The 25,875-nt window shown below is 40.2% G+C and overlaps 1 protein-coding gene and 2 long non-coding RNA genes across 14 annotated transcripts in view; 2 read left to right on the plus strand and 1 right to left on the minus strand.

Moving 5' to 3' along the window:
- The window catches only part of LOC144332121 (uncharacterized), a 29,748-nt gene extending 5,916 nt beyond the window's left edge, over window positions 1–23,832 (plus strand). The window contains exon 3 of the long non-coding RNA XR_013399894.1: window positions 23,696–23,832. This is a non-coding gene — a long non-coding RNA (uncharacterized LOC144332121). The remainder of the gene's footprint in view (window positions 1–23,695) is intronic.
- Window positions 1–25,875, minus strand: part of UQCC1 (ubiquinol-cytochrome c reductase complex assembly factor 1) — a 110,460-nt gene that overhangs the window by 68,095 nt on the left and 16,490 nt on the right. For 3 of the 12 annotated variants that reach the window (XM_077951774.1, XM_002798160.4, XM_077951773.1), the window contains exons 3-5: window positions 15,393–15,485; window positions 13,605–13,712; window positions 5,933–6,005 (exon numbers count right to left, since the gene is read on the minus strand). In XM_077951774.1, coding sequence (XP_077807900.1) covers window positions 5,933–6,005; window positions 13,605–13,712; window positions 15,393–15,485 — 274 coding nt within the window. Of the gene's footprint in view, window positions 1–5,932; window positions 6,006–13,604; window positions 13,713–15,392; window positions 15,517–22,003; window positions 22,130–25,875 lie in introns of all 12 variants that reach the window. The other 9 variants (XM_077951770.1, XM_077951771.1, XM_077951776.1 and 6 more) reach the window with 7 other exon arrangements.
- Window positions 13,796–16,011, plus strand: LOC144332150 (uncharacterized). The gene is made up of 3 exons (XR_013399924.1): window positions 13,796–13,892; window positions 14,858–14,985; window positions 15,123–16,011. It is a non-coding gene; the product is annotated as an uncharacterized LOC144332150 (long non-coding RNA).

The raw sequence follows: 25,875 nt of genomic DNA on the forward strand, positions 1-25,875 counted from the left end.
AATTCACTGCAGGCTTACTACGTGCCAGATGTTCTACTGGGTTCTTCACATCCATGAGCCCAATGAATCCTCCCAACAACCCTGAGGTAGGCATTGATATGCCAAATTGACAGGAAGAAAAGTGACTCAGAGAGACCAAGACAATTGCTGTTCAAGGTAATGAAAAGAGACACCTGAGATCAAATTCAGATCTACTTGATTCCAAACACTGTGTTCTTAATCCTGCTCTAACAGCCTCTCTAATACCACTATCAGAAACTAACACTCACTAAGAGCCCATCTACATACCAGATCTACTGCAAGCCATGTCAATACATTATCTCACTCAATCCTCACTTTAACCCTGGAGGGAAGCATTATACTCCTCATTTTAGAGATGAGGAAACAGACTCAAACTAAGTAACATGTGGGCAGCCACAATATTAACAAGCTGGTGGCAGGGCTGCAGTTTGAATCCAAGTCTGTCACAAAGTGACACCAAAATACTTTGGTGAGCTTACTGGGAGGTGCCTAGCAGCTGTCAAGTTGACTTCCTCTCAGAGCCCAGCAGGAGGGAGCTGAAGGCTGGTCTGGCCAGCCATACAGCTATTAAGACACATGCCATCTGAGAATGGGCCAACCACCCTCCACCTAGACGAGAATAGCCCTGAGAAACTCTCAAGCCCGGATCTGAAGTTGGGTCTTTTTTGGATGCTAGAACAAAACATTAAAAAGAAAAATTTTCTTGGAAGTCTGTCTTTCAATCTGGAAAATGAAATTTGGCTGCTTCTAAAGGACAATCTGTTCAATTGCTACCTCTACATCAAAGCTTCTCGGCAGCCTCCAGGAGCCTTTCCAATTTTCTCAGAGAGGGAATCAGTTCTTGGGCTGGAAAGCACAGATGGACAGACAGGCCAGCAGCTGGACGTGGGTCACAATTTCCCCTTCTGGGGTCACCTCAGGGCTGAGGGTGGGAAAAGTGTTGGCATATGATTGAGTCCCTATACACACTGGTGTCAGAACAGAAACCCACAAGGTAAAGCCCTAAAAAGTAACACCAATGACTGTTGACTGTGAACTATGCAAAAATACAGCAGATTCTTTAGTTCAGTGAAATGCATTTAAACATTTCAAAGTTAAAACCTGCTGTAGTATTTTGCTACAATCACACTCTTGCTCCAATGCACATTCAGTGCTTCAGTTTCTGAAGCTAGGCACTTTCTTTCTTGACATCAAGTTGGATACAATTAAATAGTTATTACTGTTATGGGAAGGCAGCATAACACGGTTGTACATTTAATGTGGGGTCAGACTGCCTGATGCAATACTTTGACTCTACCTCTCACTCACTATGTGACACTGGGTAAAATTACTCAATTTTCTTCTCTGTAAAAATGAGAAAAACAAGATAACTGACCTTGTAAGATTTTTGTGAGAATGAGATAAGGCCTATAAAATGTTTAGCAAAATGGTTAGTATTAAGTTAGTAGGTACTCAATAAATATTCACTATTGTTGGTTTTCAGCCAATTATTTAAATAGAATTGAAATTATCTTTGAAAAACCTCATTAATTATTTTAGATTGTATCAGTGATAAACCTCAACCACAGACTCAGAATGTATTCATTAAAGAACCTCCTCTCCAATGCCTCCAGTCTCTTAAGGGTTAAAGACAAAGCAGTCTGCAGACAACACTGTGGAATTAAACAGGAACTCTACTGACTGACCACCTCTGCTCCAAAGTGCTCTTCAGAGCAGAACATCTCTAAAAGACCAGTCAGCAAACCGCTGTGCATTCATCAGTGCAACATGCTCAGACAAAAGACATCCTCAAAATATCTAAGAAACAGCGGGCGGCTGAATTCTCAGGACTCCAAAAGTTAAGCCCTAAAATACCACAAGTCCAAGTGAGCAATGACCACTTTAAAAAGTACAGTCTTGGGAAGCAATATATTTATTGCTTTCTCTTGTTTCGTTTCTTTTTTTTTTTTTTTTTGGCCCAGGCTGGTCTTGAACTCCTCAGCTCAAGGGATCCTCCTGCCTCGGCTTCCCAAACTGCTGGGATTACAGGTGTGAGCCACTGCACCCAGCCCCTTTCTCTTATTTCAAACCTGTCTCACCTACTCTTTAGAATCCAAGCCACAGGAAAGTCAATGTAATTATTTTAAAGATATTTGTAATCTTCTGCCTCCAGATGGCATATTATAGATTTGTTCTCTTTTTATTCACTAGCTACAGTTTGGAAGCACTTTGGTTTGATATGAAAACTTAATCTACCCACAAATGACTAAGATGGGCCACAATAGAACGTAATAAAAATGAACATGCTATAGGTCTCAAAAGTAAATTCTCAAACTGAGTCTCAGAAAACCTGAAGAGTGGCGTTACTGAAAAATTTACTTTCTCCCTAGGTAACTACTTCAAAGGCTAAGCTAGGACAAAGCTCACCAATAGGTACACGCTATAGTTAGTATAAACATCAGTTTCCAATAACAATAGAAAATCTCACAGAGATAGTTTGTATTTAAATATAACAAAATACAGAAAATATTAAAATGTATTACATTTTCTAATTTGCAATTACACTCATTCACAGGCAATATGTTATAGTGGAAAAATCCCTGGATTTTAAACCAGACAACACAGGTTCAAGGCTTGGCTAGGCAACCCTGGGTGAGTCACTTAGCCTCTTTGAGGCTCAACTGTTTCTGAAAACAAAATAAAACAAAATGAAAATAATACAAGCCCTTCCTAGCCCACAATATTTTGTAACTCCTAAGTGAGACAAATATAAAAGCATATTATGTGAGCTAATAGTATAAAAGTTATTTATAAACTTTTCTTAAGTTTTATAAGTAGTTTACAACAGGCTATGAATTGAAACACGATATGTTAAATATGTAAAAAGTCTTATTATTCAATACTATAATATTAACTGAAGAACCTTCAATAATGAACAGCTGGCCAAGACAAAGATATCTAGTAAACATCCTTTCAAAATAATTCTAAGAAATGTCTGAGTTATTTATTGAATCAAATATAAAATAGACATTAAATAGATGTCTGAGGATGAGGTTGTTGTTTTTTTGTTTTTGTTTTTGTTTTGTTTTTTTGAGACGGAGTCTTGCTCTGTCGCCCAGGCTGGAGTGCAGTGGTGTGATCTCGACTCACTGCAACCTCTGCCTCCCGAGTTCAAGTGATTCTCCTGCCTTGGTCTCCTAAGTAGCTGGGATTAGCCCACCACCATGCCCAGCTAATTTTATTGTATTTTTAGTAGAGAGAGGGGTTTCACCCTGTTGGCCATGCTGGTCTCAAACTCCTGACCTCAAGTGATCCACCCGCCTGAGACTCCCAAAGTGCTGGGATTACAGGCGTGAGCCACCATGCCCAGCCTGAGGATGAGGTTTCAAAAAGACATGATGAAAAATACTTCACACACGGATTCATGAAGGCACTTAAAGAAAAAAAAAAGGCCGGGTGCGGTGGCTTAAGCCTGTAATCCCAGCACTTTGGGAGGCCGAGACGGGCGGATCACGAGGTCAGGAGATCAGGACCATCCTGGCTAACACGGTGAAACCCCGTCTCTATTAAAAAATACAAAAAACTAGCCGGGCGAGGTGGCGGGCGCCCGTAGTCCCAGCTACTCGGGAGGCTGAGGCAGGAGAATGGCGTAAACCCGGGAGGCGGAGCCTGCAGTGAGCTTAGATCCTGCCACTGCACTCCAGCCTAGGCGACAGAGGGAGACTCCGTCTCAAAAAAAAACAAAAAACAACCAGGCTGGGCATGGTGGCTCATGCCTGTAATCCCTGCACTTCAGGTAGCTGAGGCAGGATCACTTAAGGCCTATGACCAGGAGTTCGAGACCAGCCTGGGCAACATAGTGAGACCCTGTCTCTACAAAAAATAAAAATAAACAAATTACCCAGGCATAATGGCATGTGTTTGTAGTCCCAGCGACTCAGGAGGCTGAGGTGGGAGGGCTGCTTGAGCCAGGAGTAAAAGGATGCAGTAAAAGGGCTAGAGCCACTGACTCTAGCCTAGGTGACACAGCAAGATCGTCTCTAAAAAAAAAGAAAAAGAAAAAAGCAGTTTCTAATATTAATAGCTTCATCAGGTAGAGAAAAAATATTTTTTCCTTTTGGACTAACTTATCCGAGACTAACAAAGAAGCAGGAAAATATTCTTTCCAGGTTATGAATAAAGAAGAAATGAAAGGTGGACATTAAATTGGAATTATAATTCAGTATGGTATTTTAGTTTTTGGTATCAATCTGCTGAGACAGTAAAATAAACAAAATGATTTGTATTTATTTGATTTTTAAAAACTAAAATAGGCCAGGCCCCATGGCTCACACCTGTAATCCAGAACTTTGGGTTGGGAGGTCAAGGCAGGTGGATCACGTGAGGCCAAGAGTTTGAGACCAGCCTAGTCAACATAGCCAAACCCTGTCTCTACTAAAAAAAATACAAAAATTAGCTGGGCATGGTGGCATGCACCTGTAGTCCCAGCTACTCAGGAGGCTGAAGCACAAGAATCACTTGAAACTGGGAGGTGGAGGAAGCAGTGAGTCAAGATGGCGCCATTCCACTCCAAACTGGGCAATAGAACAAGACTCAAAACAAGTCTCAAAAAACAAGACGAAACAAAAAAATAGTTATTAAATAACCAAAATTGCATCCAGCTTTCTTCATTGTTGTGAACACAATTATATGTAAATATTTGCTGCTAGAGAAAAATCTCAAATGTATACATTTAGGTGTATGCTGCTTTGAGGATGTGACTATTACCACAGAAGTACACAGCATACATTTCCTTCCAAAATCTGTGGAACTGGAAATGATTTAATCTCTCCCAATTACAAGTACCTGCTTTAATTAACTTTGTTAATAATATAACTGTTTACAGCATCAAAATTAATACTGTGATAACAATCAACTGCTTCTGATAGTCTAAACCAGCAAAACCCTTTTGGAAAGCAATTTATCAATGAGGTAAACATAATAAAATTATATGTGCCTTTTGACCCAATCATCTTTTAACATGAGAAAAATCATAATCCAGGAATAATTATGGATTAATTTTAATTAATCCTGGATTAATTAAAACAAAACTTAAAAACAAAAGAGGAATAGCTGGCCAAAAGTCCATGTCAAAATGCTAAGTAAAACATCCAGAATGGGCCGGGCACAGTGGCTCACGCCTGTAATCCCAGCATTTTGGGAGGCCAAGGAGGGCGGATCACATGAGGTCAGGAGTTTGAAACCAGCCTAGCCAACATGGTGAAACCCCATGTCAACTAAAAATGCAAAAATTAGCTGGGTGTGGTGGCACATGCCTGTAATCCCAGCTATTCGGGAGGCCAAGGCAGGAAAATTGCTTGGACCTGGGAGGTGGAGAGGGAGGTTACACTGAGCCAAGATCACACCACTGCACTCCAGCCTGGGCAACAGAGCAAGACTCTATCTCAAAAAAAAAAAAAAAAAAAAAATTCCAGAATGTAAAACAGAATATGTTTACTACGAATACTCTTATGTAAAAAGATGCACATGTGGACAAGGGAGATAATGTCAACGTACAGTTTGTTTGTTTTTTTCAAAATAAGCAAAATGTTTTATTTATAGGATCCTTTTGCTCTCTGTTTATTAAAAAAGAAAAGCAGCTGGGTACAGTGCCATGTGCTTTTAGTCCTAGCTACTATTCAGGAGGCTGAGGTGGGAGGACTGCTTGAGCCCAGGAGTTTGAGGCCAGCCCAGGCAACACAGCAAGACCCTGTCTCTAAAGAAATACATACAATAATTTTTTTAAAGAGAAAAATAGGCAGTTTGGATTATATGCTTTGTGCAGGAAAAACTGTTTCACTAGGGACTAAAAAAACCTATCCTATTAAAACACAATCATAAAAATGAAATGTAGATTTGTTCTCCTTCTCAGTACTATCAAACAATAACTTACTTAGAAAGAATTCCTCGAAGTCAGTTTTCTCCACACAGCTAGTATACATGCGCAGGGCCGCAATCTTAATCTTCTAGACAAAGAGAATAAAACCAAACTCAAGACATGACCAAGTGGATGTTCTATTTCCATTAGACATGGGTCACAGAATCTTATATTTCTTCAACTAGAAGGAAGGGTCCAAACCTCTCTCAGGTAATTTAAACCAATACAAATGTTTTTTTGTTTTCTTAGAGTTTAGCCATTCATACAGACTTCACACAATTTTCATATTTTAGGACTTCAGCATGAAAACCTCAGAAAGGCTTTTCCAATATTTAAATGAAATCTCTCATTTAACTCCAACCTACTTCACCACATTTGTGGCTCTAAATCACTGTTCAGCATTATCCACACTAACTCTTCAGTATCTGAAATCCTTTATAGAAAAAAATTACACATTCTTCTGGCCAAAATCAAACAAAAACCCTCAAGCCTTTAATCTTTCCTCAGAGGCACTACTATCTATTCTATAAATCTCTGGGCAATGGAATAAGAGGTATCTTTTTTCCAGATTTTCTTTAGTTTTATAGTTTGCTGATTAACATTGTATCTGTAAATAAGGGTTTCTAATGAGTGCAAAATATAAGAATCAAACTTTTGCTATTCCCAAAGCACTAGGAACTCTCTTAGGCTTTTGATATGAGTGGTGGTTTTAATTTATTCACTGAGCTGTATACTTAAGATTTGTATATTACACTGTATATAAATTATGCCTTAATAAAAATAAATCTAAAAATAAATTATTTAAGAGTTGACTTATAGGTCTGAAGACCAACTCAGCACTACAGGAACAGGTATTTTAAGGACTTCCAAACATTTCATTAAGGATATAACTAAATAAATGAGCACATCAACAAGGCTTCTAGAAGCTGATTTTTTCTTAAAACAACAGGGAAAGTTACAAACTCAAATTTGCATAGACTAAAAACAAATGTATACAGGCTGAGAATGACATAGCAACTGAAGAAAAACCAATCTAGAACTTAGTGGAGCTATGATATTAAGGTTTAAAGTCACCAAGAACATACTATACCCAAAACTATATAATGTTCATATTTTTCTATATTCTCTAGAGTTAAAGCAAGTGTCTCTGATGGGTAGAAATACTCATAACAAATTAAGGAATGATTACGTCTCTGATTGTAATTAAGATATTTTATATAATAATTTGAGATCTGTCATATTTTTAAGAGCTTCCAGTCTAAAGTTAATACAGGGGAAAACAGGACATATAGAAATAGACAATAGAAATCAGATATCCCTATCTGGGGAGTAAGTCAGCCTAAGCCCACATTTAAACAAAACCCATGATGAAACACTAGAAATGAAAAGCAAATTAAACCTAAAAGCAAGCAGAAAGAATGATATAGTAAAGAGCAGAAATCAACAAAACTGAAACAGAAAAATAAAATATAGAAAATCAAAGCCAGGTCAGGCGTGGTGGCTCATGCCTGTAATCCCAGCACTTTGGGAGGCCGAGACAGGCAGATCAGCTGAGCCCAGAAGTTGGAGACCAACCTGGGAAACATGGCAAAACGTTTCCATCTCTACCAAAAATACAAAAATTAGCTGGCCATGGTGGTGCGTGCCTATAGTCCCAGCTGCTCAGAAGGCTGAGACAGGAGAATCGTTTGAACCTGGGAGACAGAGGTTGCAGTGAGCCGAGATCGTGCCACTGCACTCCAGCCTGGGTGACAGAGCGAGACTCCGCCTCAAAAAACAAATTTTTTTTTTCAATAAAATTGATAACCTATAAAACTGATCAAGGAAAAAAAAAGCCCAAAACACATAAGATACAAATTTTCAATATCAGGAATCAGAGAGCAGACATCACTACATATCCTAAAGACATTAAAAGGATAATAAGGGAATACTATGAACAACTTTACTCCAATGAACGTGATTACTTAGATGAAATGGACAAATTCCTCAAAAGATACAAACTATCAAAGCTCACTAAAATAAATAACATGAATAGTCTTATATCTATTAAATAAATTGGATTTGTGGTTAAAAACCTTCCCACAATGCAAACTGCAGACCCAGATAGCATCACTAGAGAACTGTACTGAACATCTAAAGAAATGTTACGAAATCAGCCAGGCGTGGTGGCTCACGCCTGTAATCCCAGCACTTTGGAAGGCTGAAGCGGGTGGATCACGTGGTCAAGAGATTGAGACCATCCTGGCCAACATGGTGAAACTCCATCTGTAGTAAAAATATAAAAATTAGCTGGGCATGGTGGTGTGCACCTGTAGTCCCAGGCTAAGGCAGGAGAATGGCTTGAACCCAGAAGGCGGAGGTTGCAGTGAGCCGAGATCGCGCCACTGCACTCCAGCCTGGCGACAGAGTGAGACTCCATCTCAAAACAAAAAAGAAAAAGAAAAAAAAGAAATGTTACAAAATCTACACAAACTCTGCCAGAAAACAAGAAACGATATTTCCCAGTTCATTCAATAAGGCTAACCTTATCCTGATATCAAAACCAAGGTCATTAGGAGAAAACAAAACTACAGAACAATAGCCTTCATGAACACAGATGCAAAATTCCTTAAAAAAATATTTTAAAATTAAATCCATCAATATTTTTAAAAGGACAATATATCATAATCCAGTGAAATTTATCCCAGGAATGCAAAGATAATTCAACACTGACAAATCAATCAGTTTCACCATATCAACAGACAAAAAAAAAAAAAAAGCCCGTTTAATTTTGTTAACACTTGCAGTTCTAGGAAGTATTTGACCACAGAACACATCTTGGGAAGCACTGGTCTGTGCCATTACCAAACTAATGATAATCTAATAATATCACGATCCTAATAATTTGGCCTTGACAGGTCTACTCCTATCCTTAAGACAGGGAGTTCAGGACATCTGCCCCAGCTCCTTGCTTCATCCAATAATTCACTGAGTACATAACTCAGTGCCTGGCACTGATCTGGATGATGAGAATAGAGCAGTAGACAAAACAGAAAAAATTCCTGTTCTCACAGAACTTATGGCCCAGTTCAGCTATAGACAAGCATGTAGCTTTAAAATTTCTAATCACCTATTTATTGATCTTTTTTTTTTTTAAACTTGTAGTCTCCTTCAGATTCCTAGATATAAAATCCTCTGGGTTCATAATTAATCACCTTGCCTGGAGACTTGCCTTTAAGGCCCAAGGCCCAAGACTTTCCTTTAGAAGGAAGCTTCCCCAGCAACACGTTTGTGAAAAAGCATTCATCACAAACAATGAAGACTTCACCAGATTGGCCAGAGTATGTTTTCAGTGCTTATGCTATGGCAATCAGGAGCATTTTATAGTTCTTCACTTTTCCTGCTGCAAGGCCAAGCCTTTATACTTGGATGAGCCATTTTCCTGGACAAATCTCTAAAGCAAGTCCCTTAAGACTATCACACAGAGATTAGAAATAATAACTTGAGGAAAGAACCTCTTCAAGAATCATGCACGGATCTGAGTTAAGGAGGTAGGGGACTGAATTTTCAACCAGTCAGTACAAGCTGTCTGGTCCTTGGATGACTTCATATTTATTTCATTTTAACTTTAGAAGACTTCATCAGTCATTTTTTACTTGAGTAAAAGAGAGGCACCTTGAACAGCTTTAGGAAATGAAAATCTGCTCTCCCATGAACTGATGCATTTTTTAACATCCTACAGGATGAAAAACAAATCTAGTAAAAGGATTGCATTAACAGCTATGTAAGAGTTTGAAAGGGCCTGGCGAGGTGGCTCACGCCTGTAATGCCAGCACTTTGAGAGGCCGAGGTGGGCGGATCACGAGGTCAGGAGTTCTGAGACTAGCCTGGCCAAGAGACCAGGCTGGCCAATATGGTGAAACCCCCTCTCTACTAAAAATACAAAAATTAGCTGGGCATGGTGGCGGGCACCCATAATCCCAGTTACTTGGGAGGCTGAGGCAGGAGAATTGCTTGAACCTGGGAGGCAGAGGTTGCAGTGAGCCGAGATCGCGCCACTGTACTCCAGCCTGGGCGACAGAGCAAGACTCCAACTAAAAAAAAATAAAAAGAGTTAGAAGGGTCTTTTAAATCATTTGAACCTTCTATTGTCTACTGGAAATCCTTCTACAGCATTCTTGATTCACAGTCAACCATCTGGGCCTCTGTTCAAACAAGACCAACGACCTTGTAAGGTTACCTATCCCACCGGAGGACAATTCTTGTTAGATTCTTATTTTGCTAAACTTAAAATCTGCTTCATGTAACATTCATTGAACATTATTCTGCCCACTGGAATACCTTCTTTTTTTCACAGTTGCCCCTCAAATACCTGAGAAGAATCATCCTGTCTTCTCTTTTCCAGGCTAAGCATCCCTACTTCCTTCAACCATTCTTAACAGTTTCTAAAGCTTTCATAAGGCTCACTGCCTACCTCTGAATACATTCCAGTTTGTCAGTGTCCTTCAGAATAGGAATAACTTTTTGGCTTAATGCTCATATGGAAACCTATTCTATGGCATGTGGCTGAGTTGGGTAAATATTATCCTTATCTCACCTGATACTGCATATAAAGATAATTTTTAAAAATGATGATTCCAGGATACTCACATAGGTAAGGAAAAGCTACATTTAAGATCCTAAATATGATTACAGAACATGGGAATAATATATGAAAACATTAAAGAAAAAGAGAAAAGATAGCTGATACTGCTGATATGGACAGACACGCAGGTATTTTACTCCCTAATCAAATACATGTGAAAACACAAAACAAATAATTTTGCCAGTGCAAATCCAATACAAGTGTATTGATTTGAATCAACATTGCTGAAAACGGTTCTGTTTTTCAAAATGAAAAGTTACACATGCATTTTCACATCTCAATTACACTAGAATGTCATACTTTGATACTGTGATGTAACAAATTTTAAAATGAAGGTTACAGGCTGGGCGCAGTGGTTCATTCCTATAATCCCAGCACTTTGGGAGGCCGAGGCAGGTGGAATCACTTGAGGTCAGGAGTTCGAGACCAGGCTGGCCCAACATGGTGAAACCCCAACTCTACTAAAAATACAAAAGTCAGCCAGGTGTGGTGGCATGCACCTGTAGTCCCAGCTACCTAGGAGGCTGAGGCAGAAAAATCGCTTGAACCTGGGAGGCGGAGGTTACAGTAGGCTGAGATCGCGCTACAGCACTCCAGCCTGGGTAACAGAGTGAGACTCTGTCTCAAAAAAAAAAAAAAATTAAAATAAAATAAAATAAAATGAAGGTTATAGAAAGTACAACCATCACATTATAAAAGAGTTTTAAAATGCAAACATCAGGGATTTAGTTGATATCACAAGGGAACCAAGAAAAATCAGAGGCTAACTTAGGATAAAAGAGTGAAGGAATTTTCCTGATGATTTAGTAATCCTCCAAATGATAGTCAATTTTCCCTCTAGAATCATTAAAAAACAGCCTATACAAAACATATGGTAGCAACCAAGTGGAACCCAATCACCAAGAAATGAATAAAACTGTAAATGTTTCTCTTTTCTTTTTTCTGTTTTGACTTCCCTCTTAATTTCTAATTTTCAAACAAAACATATACTTTAAGTTTGTAAATCCAAATGCCATAAGCACATTTTTTTAATAGGGGAAAAGATTCTACTTAAAAACATTCAAGGCCGGGCGCGGTGGCTCAAGCCTGTAATCCCAGCACTTTGGGAGGCCGAGACGGGCAGATCACGAGGTCAGGAGATCGAGACCATCCTGGCTAACACGGTGAAACCCCGTCTCTACTAAAAAATACAAAAAACTAGCCGGGCGAGGTGGCGGGCGCCTGTAGTCCCAGCTACTCGGGAGGCTGAGGCAGGAGAATGGTCTAAACCCGGGAGGCGGAGCTTGCAGTGAGCTGAGATCCGGCCACTGCACCCCAGCCTGGGCGACAGAGCAAGACTCTGTCTCAAAAAAAAAAAAAAAAAAAAAACAAAAAAAAAATTCAAATATACCAACAATTATCAAGTGTCAAAAAATTAAGATATTAAAAAATACAACTTTAAAGAACATAACTAATATTTCATTGGCAATTAAGAAGATACTTCATACCTTAGGGACTCAAGAATATCATTATCAGTATTTGTGTTCTTTCTATATTTTTTCAAAGCCCTTTAAAAACAAAACGCTTGTGGAATTACTGTTCACTTTTCGGAATTCAGGTAAAAGAGTAATTATAGAGAGAAGCTCTTATTTGCTGTAGTGAGAACTGTTAGAAAGAGAACCAGACACCATAAGAAGAAACCACAAGTAGAAGTCTATAATAAAATTGAAATTCGAATTTGAATCCAACTTGTTAAAATGGTGTAACTGGCATTACTTGGTTGTTCTGAGTAAAGCTTTCATATTTTCTAGAAACATCTTCCCTACTGCTTTGAGTGGGCTTGCTTTGACTTATGACCGATTCGGCTTACCCAATATTCCAGCAACCCTGAAAGGCATTAAAAGGCATTTCTGCCATAGTGATAGAGAGAAATGGTATCACAGGTTGAGTACTCCTTATCTGAAACGTGCGGAAACAGAAGTGTTTTGAATTTTGGATTTGGGGGGATTTTGGATTCTCTGCATTACACTTAACCAGCTGAGCAACCCAAATCCAAAAATCCAAAATGCTCCAATGGGCATTTCCCTGGGGCATCATGTCTAAAAACTCCAAACGTTTTAGATTTTGGATTTCCGATTTTCCAATTTGGGATGCTCAACCTGTTCTAGGAGATAAGTGGTCTGAGAAGAACTGAATTGCTGATGTTTTATTTCTATAATTGGTCAGAGGTATTATTATAAAAGCCCAGGGGCAGTATACATCTGAGGCAGAGAGGACATTCATTCATTTACAGCCACTACTATTATAACAGATAATGTGCTAGGCCAAGAGTTGACTGGGATTGACACAGCTAACAAATATCCCTCCATAATAAGAATTACAATAGATCGTGGGCTTAATTACTTAATAAAAAGATGCTGATTAGTAAAATTTTAATGAAAATCCCTTATAAAATATAGGCTCATCGGAAAGTAATGCTTCCTTAAGAATGTGGCCCATCAGAACATTTGGCCCATCTGACCCCTCAGAAGTCGTCTATATATGACATAACATGCAGCAAGGGCCTGGAAAGCCCAGTCTTGTTGCCATGCCTGCTGCTATGAGACGCTTCTAAGGAATCAGGTGGAGGGACTAGTTCAGTCCCACATGTTGCATAGATCTGACTGGAAGCAGTGAGGGGTTCTGGCACATGGGCAGAGATATTTTGGAGAAGTTCTCAGAATAATATATGGACCTTGAGAGCTTACTCAGAGGTTCTGGCAGTGGAGTGCAGCTACTTATATACCCTTGATCAAAGAAGGGTCCTCCTGTATTGGAGAAGGTCATCCTCTTCAACCAAGAACACAGCTTCAAAAAGGTCGCACATGGAGTGGTCAGGAAGGAAGGGAACACCTGCCTACCCAGCCAGATCAGCCGAATCAACCCTAGTGATCAATGCGGTGACAGATGTCACAGCCAGATCGTCCTCACATCCAAAATAATGTATGAATTCCATGAAAGCAATGCAGAAGCTTTAAAAAATCTATGAGGAGCAGAAAGCACAATGCCCAAAAGGAAAAATGAGAAGAACTTAAAGGACTTTACCCATTTACTGTATTTCAAAGGTCCTGTGAATCCCATGGCTTCTATTATCTTTGTGAAAGCACCAACCTTCTCCTCAACAGGCTGTGGGGAACCTTTGGTAGTAGAAAGCTGATTAATCAAAAAGAAAGAAACTAAAATTAGTTGCAAAAAAATTTTAATAGAATGCTTTGTTCCTCATCAGGTCTGAGAGAATTTTTTTTTTTTTTTAAATACAGTCAGAGTCTCCTCCTTTCACCCAGGCTAGAGTGAAGTGGCACAATCATAGCTTACTGCAGCCCAAACTTCTGGGTTCAAGTGATCCTCCTGCCTCAGCCTCCCAAGTAGCTGGGATTACGGGTGCATGCCATCACGCCAAGTCAATTTTTAAAATTTTCTGTGGAGGTGGGGTCCACGGCCTGTTGTTCTGTGGAGAGCAGGATCCACAGCCTGTTGCCTAGGCTGGTCTCAAACTCCTGGCCTCAAGCAATCTTCCTGCTTCAGCCTCCCCAAATGCTGGGATTACAGGTGTGAGCCACCGTGCTCGGGCTGAGGGCATTTTTATTGCTTAGATTTTTGTTTTCACCTACAATTTTTAATTTTCATTTTTTAAGCATCTTATCATTCAGTGAAAACACATTTGGAACTGCACCTAATAGATGCCCTCCAAATTTCAGAGCAAGACATGCCCACCTCATTGACTGTATGTCTATTAACCCATATCTAGCAGATGACGGATGTGGGGTATTAGAATAAAAGTTCTATCAAAAAGAGGACTTTCAAAAGGAAATCTTGACCCCCATCTCCCAAGAACAATTCTGAGAAGTAAAACATTCTATGCTTATTGATGTAATAGGAAAAGGAAAAAAAAATACTGCCTGAAAGCAGTCAAAAGTCATTCAAAACTGCAATCAAGTACTGAATGTTTTTAAACTCTTGCATTTTTTAAGTAAATGCAAGAGTTTCACAAATTTTATTAATGACTACAGAAAATATGAGTCTTGTAGTTTGCAAATAACCTCCAAGGAAAGTCTGTTCTAATGTTAACCCTCTCCAAGCAAAGGCAAGCTATTTAACCAATAAAAAATTATCCAAAAGTTAAATATCACTTTATTTTTAACATGTAAAAAATTCATACGTTTTCCTCTTAAGTGTTTTCCAGACAAGACAATGGAAGAATAGGTCCAAATATTCAGGCTGGCATGGTGGCTCACACCTATAATCTCAGTAATTCCAGTACTTTGGGAGGCCGAGGTGGGAGGATCACCTGAGCCCAGGAGTTCAAGGCTGTAGTGAGCCATGATCATGCCACTGCACTCCACCAGGGCAACAGAGCAAGGCCTCATCTGTTAAAAAAAATTTTTTAAACAATCCCAGCACTTAGGGAGGCTGAGGCAGGAGGATTGCTTGAAGCCAGGAGTTTGAGACCAACCTAGGTAACAAAACGAGACCTTGGTTTCTAAAAAAATTTAAAAATTAGCAGTACACAGTGGTGCATGCCTGTAAATCTCAGCTATTCAGAAGCCTGAGGCAGGAGGATAGCTTGAGCTTGGGAGTTCGAGGTTACAGTGAGCTATGATGGCACCACTGTACTCCATCCTGGGTGACAGAGCAAGATCTTGTCCCTGAAAAAAAAAATTCATTTTGTCTGCCACTTACTTAGCATCCTTGTGACCTTGGGCAAGTCACTTTACCCCCTGAGCCTCACCTTCTGCATTCGCTAAAACTCAGCTAGCTAACAATTTTGTTGAGATCCAAAGAACACCTGTGTGAAAGCACTCTATAAACGTAGAATGCACTGATAATTCTCACCTTATGTGTGGCGTGATACTTCCTATTCAGCTGTATGTCTATTCCAGGAATCTGTTCTGATCCACATACTCGGGACTGGCTCATCTGGGGCCACTGAAGAATAGAAACATAGATCTATGCAACACTGAGCACTTACAGGGTTAATCTGAGCAGAGCTGTTTCAAAGTAAAGACTATAGGATCTTTCCAACCTTACTTAGCCTACTTCCCAGTGATCAGCTCACCAAGAAGATCTAAGATCAGCACCTACAAGGGTGTCTACTACATAGCAGATGCCCAATACATATCTGTTGAATACCTGAAGAAATAAAAGAATTTGGGCCAAGCACAAGAGCTCACACCTGTAATTCCAACACTTTGGGAGGTCAAGGTGAGAGGACTGCTTGAGGTCAGAGGTTTAAGACTCAGCCTGGGCAACAGAGCAAGACTCTATTTCTACAATTTTTTAATTGGCTGGGTGTGGTGGTGCATGCCTATAGTTCTAGCTGCTCAGGAGGCTGAGGTGGGAGGATCACTTGAGCCCAGGAGATCAAGGCTGCAGGGAGCTATGATCACTTCAGCCTGGGTGACACAGCAAGAGCAAGACCTTGTTTGTTAAAAAAAAAAAAAAAAAAAAAAAAAAAAAAAAAAGAGAGAGTGAATTCAAAGGCTGGGTGGCGAGCTCAAACCTGTAATCCCAGCACTTTGGGAGGCCGAGGCGGGTGGATCACTTGAGGTCAGGAGTTCCAGAGCCTGGCCAATATGGTGAAACCCCATCTCTACTAAAAATACAAAAAATTAGCCAGGTGTGGTGGCACACACCCGTAATCCCAGTTACTCAGGAAGCTGAGGCAGGAGAATAGCTTGAACCCAGGAGGTGGAGGTATCATGCCACTGCACTCCAGCCTGGGCAACACAGCAAGAATCGGTCTCAAAAAAAAAAGAATTCAGCCCTGGAAACCTGGAACTACATCTAAGTCAACTCTAGGAAACAGAATTGTAGTAAGTATCTATTTAAATATGGGCAGCAGTGAAGTATATCAGGAAAAAAAAACAAAGACACCATCACTTTTAGGTTTAAAACCTGCTTCTGCCACCTGCAACAAGCTCAGTGGCCATGGAAAACTTACTGAACCTCAGTTGCAGTAAGGATGAAAGAAGATAAGATATATAAAGTGCCTTTCACAAAATAGGCACTCAATAAATAGCAGAAGTTTCCATCATCACTATCATCATCGACACTATTGTTTGGATCACAATCGCCACCTTTTTTATGTTCACATTGCATTTAAAAGCAATTTGGCAATAAAATAGCCATTATTATGTGCCAGATACTATACAGAAAGAAAACTGGGAGGAAAGTTCACTAAGGAGATGGTTAATTAAAGTTCAGTCACTCAGTGGAAAATCAGGTATCCACTGAGGATTTTTTGTTGTTTTGTTTTTGTTTTTTGAGACAAGGTCTGGCTCTATTGCCCAGGCTGGAGTGCAGTGGCGCAATCCCAGCTCACTGCAACCTCCACTTCCTGGGCTCAAGCAATTCTCGCGCCTCAGCCTCCTGAGTTGCTGGGACTACAGGCATCTGTCATCACACCCTGCTGATTTTTGTATTTCTGTAGAGACAGTGTCTCCCTATGTTGCCCAGGCTGGCCTCAAACTCCTGGGCTCAAGTGAGTGATCCTCCTGCCTTGAACTCCCAAAATGCCTTGAACTCCCAAAATGGGATTACAGGCATGAGCCTGGGTGCCTGGCTGGGATTTTTTTTTTTTTTTTTAAACAGCAGTTTTAGGCTCATAGCAAAACTGCCTGGAAAGGGCAGAGTTCCCACATACCCCTTCCCCTACATGCACAGCCTCCCCGGCCATCAACATCCCACACCAGGGTGGTGCATTTGATACAAAGTATGAACCTACACTGACACATCATCATCACTCAGAGTGCACAATTTACTTAGAGATTATTATTGTTAAAATGAAAAAATGCTTATAATATGTATAAAATTATAGGTTAAAAACATGACTGCATAGACTGCATATAGGTAAGTTTAGAAAGAACACACAAGAAACCAGAGAGTTATTTTGTTCAGTTAGAATTATGGATAAATGTAAGAATCTATAGCCAAAATAACTCTGGCAAAAATAAAATAAAATAAAATAAAAGAATCTAGCTTCCAAACTCTCACTAATGCTTTATTACCTTTACAATAAAAAGAGGTGAGAGGGAGCAGGAAGAGGACTGACCCTTCAATTCTGGTTTATTCCAAGAAGAAATGGAACACATGGAATGAAAATGATTTTTTTTATTTAACCCTAATGAAGAAAAAATAGAATTTCTAATTGTGGAATGTTACTATTTACTTTTCTTTCCAAACAAGGATATTAAAAGATTAGTCAGGATTCTTCTGGTCAGTCCCAAGGACACTTAGGCTTTAATTCATAAGTATCAAGCAGGCTTTGTAAAACACAGACTAAACACAGAACACCTCCCCATTACATCACATACATCAATGCAATGGTCCATCTAAAACACAAAGCACTTAAACTGGTTCAAAGAACACAGTCAACAGCAGTTTCCACAAGCTGTGCTTTGGGTTGGGTCCTCTTCTGTTAGGTTCTATGAGATCCTTCTTTTTCCTCACAGCTCCAGGAGTAACCAGTGGATTTCTTCTGTGGCTGTCCTACCATCCACTGTATTTCTATCCTACCATTATTCATGAGCTAACATTCCACACTATATTGAACTACTAAAGTACCAACGTATCTAGTATCAAAGACAACATCTAGTTTCTCCACACCTACACACTTATAAACACACACATTTACTTTTTTGTACTACCCACTCTTGTCCTTGCACTTCCCACAAAAAAAACCACTTGACCCTTAAAGACCTCAATTTTTCCTTTGCTTAGATTAAAAAACATCAATAGGCTGGGCGTGGTGGCTTATGCCTGTAAACCCAACGCTCTGGGAGGCCGAGGCGGGAGGGTTGCCTGAGTCCAGGAGTTAGAGACCAGCCTGGGCAACATGGCAAACCCCCATCTCTACCCCCCTCCGAAAAAAACAAAAATTAGCCAGGCATGTGCCTGCAATCCCAGCTACTCAGGAGGCTGAGGCAGGAGAATTGTTTGAACCCAGAAGGTGGAGGTTACAGCGAGCCAAGATCATGCTACTGCACTTCAGCCTGGGTGACAGAGCGAGGCTCTGTCTCAAAAAATAAAAATAAAAATAAAAAAACAAGAATGACAGAGGCAGAGAAGTAGAAAGGGGGTGCTGGGATGAACTCAAGCAATTCTTGAATACCATGGGTGTGTGCGTCTGCTCCTTTTAGCAACTATAAGCTCCACCAGGGCACAGCCCATCTTATACATCTTTCATTTTCTGTCCCAGTGCTCAACACCATTCTGGGCATGAAGTCACTACTCAATAAAAACTAGGTGGATATTTTTTTTTTCAAAGAGGACAACTTTGGAGAACATCCAAAAAAAGAACCACAGGAATGATCAAAGAGATGAATAAAAGGTCCTAGTGGAAAGGTCAAAAGGAATTTAGGCTGTTTAGCTTGGAGAAAAGGCAACTGAAGAACTAAATAGTAACTCAGAATAACAGCACTTGAGCTGGAAGAAATCTCAGAGATATTCTGGTCCAACCTTTTCACTTCACAGATGAGGAAACTAAGACCAAGGGAGAGGTTGCAATTTGGTAAAGGTAATTTTAGGACAACTTTTTTTTTTTTTCTTTTCAGTTTCATTTCAAACAGAGAGGAGAAAACTTTCCCAAGTAACAGGAACATAAATAGCAACAAAAATAGCAATTGCAACTTACTGAAGATCTCCTGTATGCCTAGTACCTACCTACATGCTTGGTGTTTTACTTACGTTATCTCACAACAATCTTATAAAGTATATTTTCCTATTTCTTTTTTTATTTTTTTGAGACAGAGTCTCGCTCTGTCGCCCAGGCTGGAGTGCAGTGGCACGATTTCGGCTCACTACAACCTCCACCTCCTGGGTTCAAGCAACTCTCCTCTCCTGCCTCAGCCTCCTAAATAACTGGGATTACAGACGTGTGCCACCACCCCAGCTAATTTTTGTATTTTTTTCTTTTTTTTTTTTTTTTTTCGAGACGGAGTCTCGCTCTGTCGCCCAGGCTGGAGTGCAGTGGCCGGATCTCAGCTCACTGCAAGCTCCGCCTCCCGGGTTTACGCCATTCTCCTGCCTCAGCCTCCCCAGTAGCTGGGACTACAGGCGCCCGCCACCTCGCCCGGCTAGTTTTTTGTATTTTTAGTAGAGATGGGGTTTCACCATGTTAGCCAGGATGGTCTCGATCTCCTGACCTTGTGATCCGCCCGTCTCGGCCTCCCAAAGTGCTGGGATTACAGGCTTGAGCCACCGCGCCCGGCCAAATTTTTGTATTTTTTTCAGCAGAGACAGGGTTTGACCATGTTGGCCAGGCTGGTCTCAAACTCCTGACCTCAAGTGATCAGCCCACCTTAGCCTCTCAAAGTGCTGGTATTACAGGCATGAGCCACCACACCTGCCCTCCTATTTCTTTCTTTCTTTTTTTTTTTTTTTTGGAGTTAGGGTCTTGCTATGTCACCCAGGCTGGAGTACAGTGGTGTGGTCATGGGTCACTGCAACCTTGACCCACCCCCAGACTTAAGGGATCCTCCTGACTCAGCCTCCTGAGTACCTGGGAACACAGAGATCCAGCTATTCTTGATTTTTTGTTGAGATGAGGTCTTGCTGTGTTACTCATGCTGGTCTCAAATTCCTGGCCTCAAACAATCCTCCCACTTTGGCCTCCGAAAGTGCTGAGATTACAGGCATGAGCCACTGTACCTGGCCTATTTTTTCCTACTTTAGAAATTAGAACATGAAGGTTCAAAGAAGTAAAGTTCATTAAAGACTAGAATATATATTCAAAGCTATGTTCTGTCCCCTATATCAAGCTGCCTTCAAAAGTCTGAGTAGAGTTCAACAACACAGGCTCATGCACACTTAATACTCAGATCTTGATTTCTAAATACTGCTCTCCAGTAAAAGGAATTAGGGTCGGGTGCGGTGGCTCACGCCTGTAATCCCAACACTCTGGGAGGTGGAGGCAGGAGGATCACCTGAGGTCAGGAGTTCAAGGCTAACCTGGCCAACATGGTGAAACCCCTTCTCTACTAAAAAATATAAAAATTAGCTGGGCATGGTGGTGTGCACCTGTAATCCCCAGCTACTTGTGAGGCTGAGGCAGGAGAGTCACTTGAACCCAGGAGGTGGAGGTTGCAGTGAGCCAAGATTGCACCACTGCACTCCCACCTGGGCAACACAGCGAGACTCCATCTTAAAAAAAAAAAAAAAAAAAGGCCGGACTCCTTGGAGAAATGTTTGAATCTAGGGCCAGGGCAAAGAAAATATAGCACGAACCTGAAACATCTTGTGGTGTCAGCAAATAAGACAGTATTCAAGAAATGATGGGGGGCATGTATAAAGGTGTTCCCAATAGAACCGAACAATGAGATCACTTGGACTCGGGAAGGGGAACATCACACACCAGGGCCTATTATGGGAAGGGGGGAGGGGGGAGGGATTGCACTGGGAGTTATACCTGATGTAAATGACAAGTTGATGGGTGCTGACGAGTTGATGGGTGCAGCACACCAACATGGCACAAGTATACATATGTAACAAACCTGCACTTTATGCATATGTACCCTAGAACTTAAAGTATAATTAAAAAAAAAAAAAAAAAAAAAAAAGGTGTTCCCAATAGCCCAAGCTGAGACAATCTAATCAACAAAATAACTAACTGGAAAATGAATTATAAGCCAGAAGCAGTGGCTCACACCTGTAATCCCAGCACTTTGGGAGACTGAGGCAGATGGATCACGAGGTCAGGAGATGGAGACCATCCTGGCTAACATAGTGAAACCCCGTCTCTACTAAAAATACAAAAATTAGCTGGACGTGGTAGCTTGCACCTGTAATCCAAACTATTCAGGAGGCTGAGGCAGGAGAATCGCTTGAACCCAGGAGGCGGAGGTTGCAGTGAGCCAAGATCTTGCCACTGCACTTCAGCCTTGGCAACAGAGCGAGACTCCCTCTCAAAAAAAAAAAAAAAAGAAGAAAATGAATTATAACTTAGAAGAAAATAAACATCCATGAGCTCGTACTGGTATAAATAAATAATTGAATAAATAAATAAATGGGGAAGAAGTGACAGCTCTTTCTTACAATACAATTCTAGTTAATAAACATAGGAATGAGGGAAATAAAAAATCATTAGACAAACACCACAATAATGATTACTGCAGTTAAGAACCATCAATGTAATTATCATATAATCCATCAATCCTAATTCTGGGTATATATCCAAAAGAATTCAAAGCAGGATCTCTAAGATATTTGTACACTCACATTCACTGCAGCATTATTCACAATAGCCAAGAGACAGAAGGAACCCAAATGTCTGTTGATCCAAATGGATAAAGAAAATGTATATATATAAAATAGAAGAGTACACAGCCTTAAAAAAAGAAGGAAATCCTGTCATGTGCTACAACATAGATGAACCTTGAGGACATTATGCTAAGTGAAATAAGCATACGCCAGTTATAAAAGAACAAACACTGTATGAGTCCACTCACATGAAGTATCCTAAAGTAGTCAAAATCACAGAAACAAGTCCAGGGGTGATGGCTCATGCCTGTAATTCCAGCACTTTGGGAGGCCGAAGTGGGTGGATCACTTGAGGTCAGGAGTTTGAGACCAGCCTGCAAAAACATGGTGAAACCCCGTCTCTACTAAAAATACAAAAATTAGCCAGCCATGGTGGTGAGCACCTGTAATCCTGTACTCAGGAGGCTGAGGCAGAACTGCTTGAACCTGGGGGGCAGAGATTGCAGTGAGCCGAGATTGCACCACTGCACTTCAGCCTGGGCGACAGTGAAACTCCGTCTCAAAAAGAAAGTAGAAAAGTGGGGTGGGGAGAGAATTAGTGTTTAGCATAGAATTTTGCAAGATGAAAAAGTTTATAGAGATCTGTTGCAAAACAATGTGAATATACTTAACATTATTGAACTGTACACTTACAAATGGTTATGACAATAAATTTAATGTTAACATATCTTTTTTTTTTTTTTTTTTTTTTTTTTTTGAGATGGAGTCTCGCTCTGCCGCCCAGGCTGGAGTGCAGTGGCCGGATCTCAGCTCACTGCAAGCTCCGCCTCCCGGGTTCACGCCGTTCTCCTGCCTCAGCCTCCCGAGTAGCTGGGACTACAGGCGCCCACCACCGCGCCCGGCTAGTTTTTTGTATTTTTTAGTAGAGACGGGGTTTCACCGTGTTAGCCTGATGGTCTCGATCTCCTGACCTCGTGATCCGCCCGTCTCGGCCTCCCAAAGTGCTGGGATTACAGGCTTGAGCCACCGCGCCCGGGCAACATATCATTTAAAAAAACCACCAATGACTGCTAAAATTAGTAAGCAAAAGTATAATGCGAAATGGGTATCTGCACAGTCTCCAAGTATCTCCTGACAAGATACTTACTAATTACAAAGGAAAAATACTAACTTTAGAGTTCAGGAACCTGACAAACACCAATGTAACCAAGTGGCCAAAGTTATAAGACCTACTAGCATTATATATCCCCTGATATGATGCACTGAGAAGGGAATAACATCATTTTTGCCAAAAATGCATAACCTCAATCTCATTATAAGAAAATATTAGAAAGGTCAGGCGTGGTAGCTCACACCTATAATCCCAGCATTTTGAGAGGCTGAAGCGGGCGGATCACCTGGGTCAGGAGTTCGAGACCAGCCTGGCCAACATGGCAAAACCCCTTCTCTACTAAAAATACAAAAATTAGCTGGGTGTGGTGGTGGGCACCTGTAATTCCAGTTACGCAGGAGTCTGAAGGAAGAGAATCACTTGAACAGGAGGCAGAGGTTGCAGTGAGCTGAGATCACACCACTGCACTCTAACATGGGTGACAGAGCAAGACTCTGTCTCAAAAAAATAAATAAATAATAAAATAAAATAAAGAAAAAAGAAAAGAAAATATTACACAAACTCAAATTGAGAAACATTCTACAAATAACTGACTAGTACTCTTCAAAAGTGTCTAAATCTTGAGAAGAAAAAGAATAAGAAAATGTGACCAGGCACAGTGGCTCATGCCTATATTCCCAGCACTTTGGGAGGCCCAGAGGGGTGGATCACTTGAGGTCAGGAGTTTGAGACCAGCCTGTTCAGCAAATGGTGAAACCCTGTCTCTACTAAAAATACAAAAATCAGCCAGGTATTGTGGCACACACTTATAATCCCAGCTACTTGGGAGGCTGAGGTGGGAGGATTGCTTGAACCCAGGAGGTGGAGGTTGCAGTGAGCAAGATAGTGCCACTGCCAAGATAGTGTCATCCAGCCTGGACGACAGAGTGAGACTCTGTCTTAAAAAAAAAAAAAAAAAAAAAGAAAAGAAAAGAAAATGTAACAGATTGGAGAAGACTAAGAATATATGACAACTGGATTTGTTATCACAGACCAAAAAAGGACATTCATGAAAAAAAAAAAACTTGACAAAATTGGAACAAATAGACTCATTAATAGTATTATTTCAATGTTAACTTCCTGGTTTCAGTAATTGCACCATGGTTATATAAGAGGTTAACATTAGGTGAAGCCAGATAAAGTCTATTTGGGAATGCTACTACTTTTACATATAAGTCTAAAATTATTTCAAAATTTTAAAAATATTTTTAAGTAGACAGAACTTCAAGAGGCTAATTAAGACAAAGCTAAAAGTATGTCTCTAGCTCTTTGAAAACAATAATAGGGCCGGGCGTGGTGGCTCACGCTTGTAATCCCAGCACTTTGGGAGGCCAAGACGGGCGGATCACGAGGTCAGGAGATCGAGACCATCCTGGCTAACACGGTGAAACCCCGTCTCTACTAAAAATACATTTAAAAAAATGAGCCGGGCGTGGTGGCAGGCGCCTGTAGTCCCAGCTACACAGGAAGCTGAGGCAGGAGAATGGTGTGAACCCGGGAAGCGGAGCTTGCAGTGAGTGCAGATTGCGCCACTGCACTCCAGCCTGGGTGACAAAGCAAGACTCCGTCAAAAAAAAAAAAAAAGAAAGAAAACAATAATAGGATCATAGCATTGGACATTATCTTACAGATATCTGATACTACCACTCATCCAAGGAAGGATTCCTTTATGTCAGGCCCTTGACATACATTCATCCTACCACTGCCTGAATATTTCCAGTAAGAGTAAATTTACTACGTGAAAAACACAGCCCACACATCCCATTATGCACAATTCTAATTAACAAAACTCTTTCTCATTCTGAGCCAAACCTTCTTCCCTGTGAGACATGTATCTGAGGATGCCATTCTGAAGCAGAAGTTTACAACCAGGGGACCTCAAAGATAGGAAGATACTCCAGTAAGTTACAGTCGATATAACAAAAGGTCCATTTGATTTACAATGACTAAAATTACATCTGGTCAGCATGAGATAAACCACCTTGAGTTATTTACATAAATGCTTTGCTATAAGGTTGTCCCAGAGCCTAATACAGCACCTGGTACATATTAGGTGCTCAAGAAACGTTTACTGACTCAAAGAGTAGGGCACAAGTCAGAGATTCATATAATGCGTTCTTTTCCCCTACCATCTACGCACATACAAATAACAAATGCTATTAAAATTTTGTACAAAAAGTAACAGAACACAGCCCCAACTCTGAAAAGAAATACCTGCATAACTACCCAAAGTGGATGCCTCTTCTGTACAGGCACATTCTCCATTCATCCAACACACACTTAGTGACTACTCTGTGCCAGGCATAGTGAAAAGACCAGAAAATACAAGAAAAAAACAAGATGTCCTCAGAAGGGCAGGGCTTACACATTAATTGGAGGGAATTTTAAAGTAGATTATATATGTTACATAAATTATATAATATATATAATTACATATAGCAAACATATTTTAATTGCATCAAATATGAAAAAGAAAGTTAATGGCTACAGATAAAAATCATAAATTGGTAAGAAAAATGAGTTCCCAATAGATGGAGAAATGCCATAAGCATACAATTTTCACAAACTGAAAAACAACTGATCAACACAGAAAATATACATAACCCTGAGAGCTAAACAAAGAAATACAAGGTAAAACAAGGTAACATTTCTACCAATTTATTTAAGTTAAAAAAAACTCAACTTGAGAGAGGTAATGATGAAAAACTAGTTATATATACACTGCTGATGGTAGCATAAATTAAAACAACTTCTTGAAGAAGCAAACTGTTCATACTCTGACCCAAGGTATGCCTTCCTAGAAATTTAATAAGTAATTAAAAGTAAGAAAAAAATATGTGCTAAGACAATGGTAAGAAAATTAAAGCTTATAATGGCAAAAAAAAAGGAAAAGATTTTCATATCAAAGACTAAGTAAATAAAATATTATATGGCCATTAAATTTTTAATTACAAAGTCTATCAAAACAAT

This window comes from Macaca mulatta, chromosome 10 (assembly GCF_049350105.2).
Source record: "Macaca mulatta isolate MMU2019108-1 chromosome 10, T2T-MMU8v2.0, whole genome shotgun sequence".
In the NCBI taxonomy this organism is placed as follows: Eukaryota; Metazoa; Chordata; class Mammalia; order Primates; family Cercopithecidae; genus Macaca; species Macaca mulatta.